General features: G+C 49.6%; 3 protein-coding genes across 3 annotated transcripts; all 3 read left to right on the top strand.

The window, feature by feature from the left end:
• Positions 1-1,890: 1,890 nt before the first annotated feature.
• DFJ58DRAFT_779432 (uncharacterized protein) lies at positions 1,891-2,147 on the top strand (the record flags this gene model as incomplete). Its single annotated transcript, XM_041389689.1, has 1 exon — positions 1,891-2,147. Exon 1 carries the CDS (start codon positions 1,987-1,989, stop codon positions 2,143-2,145), a length of 159 nt encoding a protein of 52 aa, XP_041245749.1. The 5' UTR covers positions 1,891-1,986.
• A 1,194-nt stretch (positions 2,148-3,341) lies between these two features.
• On the top strand, positions 3,342-3,821 carry DFJ58DRAFT_657996 (uncharacterized protein; the record flags this gene model as incomplete). Its single annotated transcript, XM_041382008.1, has 1 exon — positions 3,342-3,821. The coding sequence occupies one exon, from the start codon at positions 3,342-3,344 to the stop codon at positions 3,819-3,821; it is 480 nt and encodes a 159-aa protein (XP_041245748.1).
• Positions 3,822-5,074: 1,253 nt separating this feature from the next.
• DFJ58DRAFT_779412 (uncharacterized protein) lies at positions 5,075-5,338 on the top strand. Its single transcript, XM_041389688.1, has one exon. It carries the CDS (start codon positions 5,096-5,098, stop codon positions 5,252-5,254), a length of 159 nt encoding a protein of 52 aa, XP_041245747.1. The 5' UTR covers positions 5,075-5,095; the 3' UTR covers positions 5,255-5,338.
• Positions 5,339-7,060: the final 1,722 nt, after the last annotated feature.

Genomic DNA, 7,060 nt, shown 5'->3' with positions numbered 1-7,060 from the left:
GTCCAATGGCAAGTCTGGAGTTCGTAATATCGCGCAGGCTACAATCCTCACCCCCATTTCACTCAGCTTTCACGGAAGAATGCAACGCGCTCTGTCTTACTAGCGGAGATACTGCTCTCGCTGCAAGCGATTATGACATGGCTATTGACTTGTACTCAGCGGCAATCGACCTAACTTCTCTATCCGACGCGGTCTTTGCAAATCGTAGCAAGGCGAAGTTAGGGAAAAGGCTATGGATGGAAGCTCTTCTCGATGCGCAGAAGGTGCGACAGCATTTATTGTTTTTTAACCTATGTTCATTGTGGTGATACACAGGTCATCCAACTCAGCCCTTCGTCTTATGTTGGATACGAGTTGAAGCATGCAGCATTGCATGGTGCGCGATGCTATGATGAAGCTATTGAGGCCTTCCAAACGATGCTCTCAAAATTGGATAATTCTCCCGACGCTGAGACACGAAGTAAGCCCTAGTAACTCATATGTCAACGCGGTTCAACTATTTCTGCAGAGTTGTGCCAGCAGTATATCAGTCCATCCGAAGTGGACCGTACTGTTCGAAAGGTCATTGACACTCAACTCGACAATGCTCCGATACGTATACTTGACACCACCACCGGTCTCTTATGCGATCGAGAGGCGCAGATACGCACCTTTAAAACGAGCATAGAGTACAAGGAGCTTGTATCATCAACAATCACCCATCCAGACTTCGGAATGAAGCGCATCGAAGAAATGGTGATGACTTACTTCCGATATGCCATGCTATCGCACAGGTGGGAAGGCAAGGAGCCGCTGCTGCAGGATATACAGGGCAAGGACGTCTACGGGTTGGATCCGGTTGGCGGCATCACGAAGTTGCAGTCCTTCTGCAAAACTGCTCGTGATTTGGGGTATCACTGGGCATGGAGCGATACATGCTGCATCGACAGGAGCAACGATGCTGAGCTCCAAGTATCGGTCAAGTCCATGTTCATCTGGTATCATCACTCCGCGCTCACAGTCGTATATCTCTCGGATGTTCTACCTTCGTCAAAGCCTGGCGCACTGGCAAAGAGTGCTTGGAATACACGCGGATGGACGGTCCAAGAATTCCTCGCTCCCAACATCATTCTATTTTATCAGAGCGATTGGACTCCTTATCTCAATGATCGCACTCCCAACCACAAGGATTCCGTCGCAATCATGCAGGAGTTGGAGTATGCGACGGGCATAGATCGACGAGCCGTCGTGAACTTCCATCCTGAGATGAGAGGGGCCCGAGAGAAACTTCAGTGGGCGTCGACACGTATTACCACGTTGCAAGAAGATATCGCATACTCGTTATCTGGCATATTTGGTATTCGCCTACGTGTTGATTATGGCGAGAAGAAGCAGAACGCACTCGGCCGGCTCCTGCAGGAAATCGTAGCTCAGTCAGGCGACATTACTGCCTTGGACTGGGTTGGAGAATCATCAGAGTTCAATAGCTGTATACCAGCTGACATAACTTCATACGAAGCTCCACCATGCAAGCTGCCATCACTATCCGAGGATGAGATTCAGTCATTGGTCTCCTCGCTGCGAGTCGTTGTGGCTCTACAGCCGGCTTCACGATTATATCAGATACTTGACTCCTTGAACGCTCCCCGTTTCGCGCACCGCCGGTTGCATCTGCCTTGCATCGTATTCCCGGTCACAGAAGCCAGACGCAGACCAGGTCGAGACCAGGACACACATATGTATGAACTCAAGTCAGACGGACTTCATGACCTGCAGATCACCACGGAAGACAAGTTGATCCCGTTCTCCTCTGCGAGGCCGCCGCCCGCCTGGCAGACGATCTTGCTTGTCCGTCCATGGAGTCGCGATCTCCTTGAGTTGCATGACCCTGCGGACGATGTACAGAGCGTGGAAGATTGGTCTGTGCCTGGAACTCCGTTGCACGATTCACCCCCTGCACAAAACGAGCCGGTTTATTCGGATTGTCACTCGCGAGCATTGCGTTTGATGGTTCGCCTTGGACAGCCTTTTAGTGCATTTTTGCTAGCGCGACAACGCGACGGAGAATTCAAGAGGATGGCGTCGGATCATGATATCATTGCACAGGTTAAAGACATGACTTCTGTTGACAACATGATAGACATCAGGACACTGGAGATACTGTAGCTTAATATAGGGGGTTGTTTGACGGTCTACGAGCGATTTTCGTTTGTACCTTGGTGATCAAACCTGTATAGTACTATCATATGTGCATACACAGATACCGACTTGAGAGCAACTGTCGCTAACTTGATGATTCATCCATGTGAAATCTTAGAAGCGGTGAAGGATGGGATAAGTCAGGCGTCCAGCGTCCTCACCAGATAGAGCGACTTGTGCTGGTTCCAAATCTCTATTGATTGCATCAGAAAGAGTTGATGCACCATATGAAGACGCATCAAGACTGATAATATGGGCACCAACCGTCGTGTTCGATAGATTGAATTTGACGTCGCTTACTTTTTGGCGGCGACAGAACCACAGTTGATAGTAAAGCGGTCTGCAGAAGTATCAGCGACGTTACACACAGATACATACCACTGTTCTGTAAAAGTCTGATGGTTCACAATGACACTCCCCTATTCTACTAGTAGCCTAGAGAGCGTCCACCCACATATTCATCGTGCACCTTCCATGATAATGGTAGCATGAGCCAGACCATCCATACAACTTGGACGTAAAACCAGTACCACGGACGTTCCAAATTGCCGTAAATTGAGTACAATCGGGCGCTGGCCGATGGTAGTAGATATACGTATATGTGGTGCTGGCCGGTGCATAGATGCTGTACAGGGGCCAGGTGTGGTAGGTCATAACAGGCAATGTATGAACAGTTCTGGCCAGGTGGATAATACTCCGGACACTGACCCTCAGGCCTCAACTATGCCATGCGTGAGCAGTGGATGGCCGGGATTACATTCAACTAACTTGGCCATGTAGCAATGGGTCTGGCCGGCTTTGTAAAGCTGAGTCCAGCCAGCTGGCTTACACACCATCTAGGGATCCGCACGCATCAGCAAATGTTAAAAAATCCTGGGCCTCACTTATCTGTCTGAAGAGCCTGAGTTCTGCATGCTCAGTGAGATGAGTAATAGTACTGCAATTTAGGGGTAAATTCATATTGAAGCCTCGCTTTGTTCTCCGACTCCATGAAGTGAAGTTCAGAAGAGCTGACTCAGTGCGACCATCCGGAGTCCCGCTCAACGTTAACTCCCACTTGCTGAAACAATGTCAACCATTCTGAGCTCACCTGATTCAATCGACGAGACAAATATTCCATCGGACGTTTCCTTCAGTATGTGTGATTTAGTTTATGCTTCATGATGTCGACTCGTTTCATACCCACAGGAGCGCAGTCCGATGCGGAGAAGCCATCATGGCATATACAACGTTCCAATATCTCCACAAAATCCAGAGCCGCCAAATTGACTGCGACTGCGTTGGCGACCGTGTTTAACGATCGCATCCCGGTTGAGGATTACACCACGGTTGAGTATCCCTGGGATGAAAATGATTACAGCATCCTGGAGTCGGTTGCAGTAGAAATTGACGAGGGCACTTTTAACATCGAAACCCTGAAGTGGAAGACCGCGGGCGCGTTCAAAGATGGGACGAACTACATACAGCGGTTTGTCCTACCGGCATTGGCAGCTTACCTGAAAGCAAGGAAGGAGCTCGCTTTGAAGGATGGCGAGAATGCCAATGAGGTGCTGGCGCAGTTGGAGGACTCTGACCGTGCATATTTGATTAGCTTTTTAGGTGTCGACGACAAAGCGCATCCAATGTTCACTTTATTTAACTAGGTACTGATTTCCCGCTGATACATCACACTGGAGGGGCAGTCTAATGAGAGTGGTGGTATTGATACAGTAGCAACCTGATAGCAACAGTCAAATGACATTGCGATGTCCAGAACATGAAGTCAGATACAGATATTGATGTAGTGTTGCCGCCGAGGCGATTGGAGTCGAATCGAGGTGGAAATCGATACAGGTCGGACTAAGGTACGGGGAATTCTTCGACGAGCAAGCTTGCTGATCAGATCTGCAGATCTATAACTTGTTACAAAATCTCAACAACGATAATAGTCGTATACCTATCGGATGTTTCGCCTTCGTCAAGGTCTGGCCCAGCGCACTGGCCAAGAGCGCTTGGAACACACACGGATGGACAGTTCAAGAATTCCTTGGTCCCAACATCATTCTGTTCTATCAGAGGGATTGGACTCTTTATCTCAATGATCGCACTCTCAACCACAAGGATTCTGTTGCGATCATGCAGAAGTTGGAGTGCGTAACGGGCATAGATCGACGAGCCGTCATGAACTTCCGTCCCAGGATGAGAGGGGCCCGAGAGAAACTTCAGTGGGCGTCGACACGTATTACCACATTGCAAGAAGACATCGCATACACGTTATTTGGCGTTTTTGGCGTCCGCCTACATGTTAATTATGGCGAGAAGAAGCAGAATGCGCTTGGGCGGCTCCTGTAGGAAATCGTAGCTCAGTCGGGCGACATCACTGCCCTGGATTGGGTCGGAAAGTCATCAGAGTTCAATAGCTGTCTACCAGCCAATATCACTTCATACGAAGCTCCACCATGCAAACTGCCATTTCTATCCAAGGATGATATTTAGTCATCGATCTCCTCGCTGCGAGGTGTTGTGGCTCTACGGCTGGCTTCAAAATTGTATCAGATACTCGATTCCCTGAGCGCTCCCCGTTTCGCGTATCGCCGGTTGCATCTGCCTTGCATCGTATTCCCGTTCACAGAAGCCAGACGGAGACCAAGGAGACCAGGACACATATATGTATGAACTCAAGTCAGACGGACTTCATGACCTGCAGATTACCACGGAAGACAAGTTGATTCCGTTCTCGCCTGCAAAGCTGCCACCCGTTTGGCAGACGATCTTGCTTGTCCGTCCATGGAGTCGCAATCTCCTTGAGTTGCATGACCCTGCAGATGATATGCAGAGCATGGAAGACTGGTCCGTACCTGGAACTCCATTGCACGATTCACCCGCTGCACAAAACGAGCCGGTTTATTCGGATTCTCACTCGCGAGCATTGCGTTTGATGGTTCGCCTTGGACAGCCTTTTAGTGCATTTTTGCTAGCGCGGCAGCGCGACGGAGAATTCAAGAGGATCACGTCGGATCATGATATCATTGCACAGGCTAAAGACATGACTTCCGTTGACAACATGATGGACGTCAGGACACTAGAGATACTGTAGCTGTATGGAGTTGTGTAATACAGGATATATAGTCAGATTCGAGTGCTGGGATATATTCTGGAAGCTTTGAAGACAGGAGTCGGACGCATGTATGCACTACAGAGGTGCCGGGAGGGTATACTGTCGAGGACAGCAGGCATGACAATAAGGTGCATTCTCATAACGGTGATTGAGGCGTGGAAGCCTCGTGCCTGGGCGTCTATGGAAACGAGGCAGGTCGAGGCAGTGAAGCAGGATAAACTTACGCACAATACACGCACCTCTGCAGCCTAGAGCAAGACACCCGCAATTCCTCCAAAGTCCATCTCGACCGCGCCCAACGCCATCAACCTCCCGTAAAATGTCGAAGCTCATTCCGACCACTACACGGCCCCTGCGAGAGCTCAAAGGTCATGAAAGCCTGGTAAGGGCCGTCGCAGTTTTCCCTGATAAACGACGGATGATTACTGCCTCGGACAAGACGGTTCGTCTGTGGGACTTGAAGACAGGTGTTGTGTTGAAGAAGATGGAAGGGCATCGCATTGAGGTGTGCAGATTGGTAGTATCACGAGATGGACAATTGATAGCAAGCGGTGATGAAGGCGGAGAGGTCATCGTCTGGCGCGGAGAAACCGGGGAATTACTCACCCAACCCATCAAAACCCACTCCACTTATATTTCCTCGCTGGATTTTTCTCTCGATGGGACAGTGCTAGCCACTGGTTCATGGGACAGAACGACGAAGCTGTGGAATACCAAAACCTGGAAGCAACAAGGAAATCCAATCAAATTTCGTAGTGACGTCAACTGCGTACGGTATTCGCCATCTGGAAAACTTCTTGCCATTGCAACAAATTCAAATATCAAAATTTATAATTCAGCCACAAGGAAACGCGTCGCATCCTTCAAGGCTCACATAGAATCCAATCTGTCACTTGTGTGGACGCCCGATGGCACACGCCTTCTCACAGGCGGCGATGATTTCGATCACACCATACGCGAATGGGATACAACAACCTGGAAGCAGGTCGGTAATCCCTGGACGGGCCACCCTCACTATATCAATGTCATTGCCGTTAATCCTGCTGGCACACTTGTGGCATCCGCATCTGGTGACCAACATATCCGTCTCTGGCAGCTCTCAGATCGACGAACCATTGCCATATTCCAGCACTCATCTGCGGCGTTATGCGTCACTTTCTCCGTAGATGGCAAGCACATCCTCAGCGGAGGTAAAGATAGGATGATCTCGGAGTGGGCAGTACATCAGCCAAAGGCATGTTACCGTTTCTGACCATATACCATAAATCGAACATGTTTCGTGCAGATCCTAGCCATCACGACAGCCCGCAATGCATGCATAGATGGAGATTTATCTGCCGCCGAAGAACTACTCACCCAAGATATCAACACCGATGTCAACAACTATACTTCTTACGCCCATCGCTCATTCGTGATGGCGCGACAACACGACTGGGACCGCGCCCTTCAGGATGCAATCAAAGTGAGATTCACTGACCCATCATAGCCCCATTATGAAATGCTAACTCGACGGTGAGATAGTCGATCAAGATTCAGCCCTCATTGACAGGCTATATCTCCAAGGGCATTGCCCTCTGCGGAACACGCCACATTCGGGACGCGAGGGCAGCATTCGATGTTGCGTCCATGTACACAGACCAAGATCCACAAACCATCCATTTCCTGCTCTTGATCAAGGTATGCTACATTTGCCTCGCATGCCCTCCGCTTCATCCGGCACTTCAGGCCATCGCCTTCTTCAATGCAGATGAACACGACGAGGCAAACCTGCTCCTCAAAGAACTC

This window comes from Suillus subalutaceus, assembly GCF_016647625.1.
Source record: "Suillus subalutaceus strain FC151 chromosome Unknown DFJ58scaffold_32, whole genome shotgun sequence".
Classification (NCBI taxonomy): Eukaryota; Fungi; Basidiomycota; class Agaricomycetes; order Boletales; family Suillaceae; genus Suillus; species Suillus subalutaceus.
Note: the sequence above shows the minus strand (reverse complement) of the source record. Positions and strands in the feature narration are given on the sequence as shown.

What these genes read in the sequence shown, in the direction of transcription:
- DFJ58DRAFT_779412 (XM_041389688.1), top strand. Translation starts at nt 5,096, where the DNA reads ATGGTTCGCCTTGGACAGCCTTTTAGTGCATTTTTGCTAGCGCGGCAG.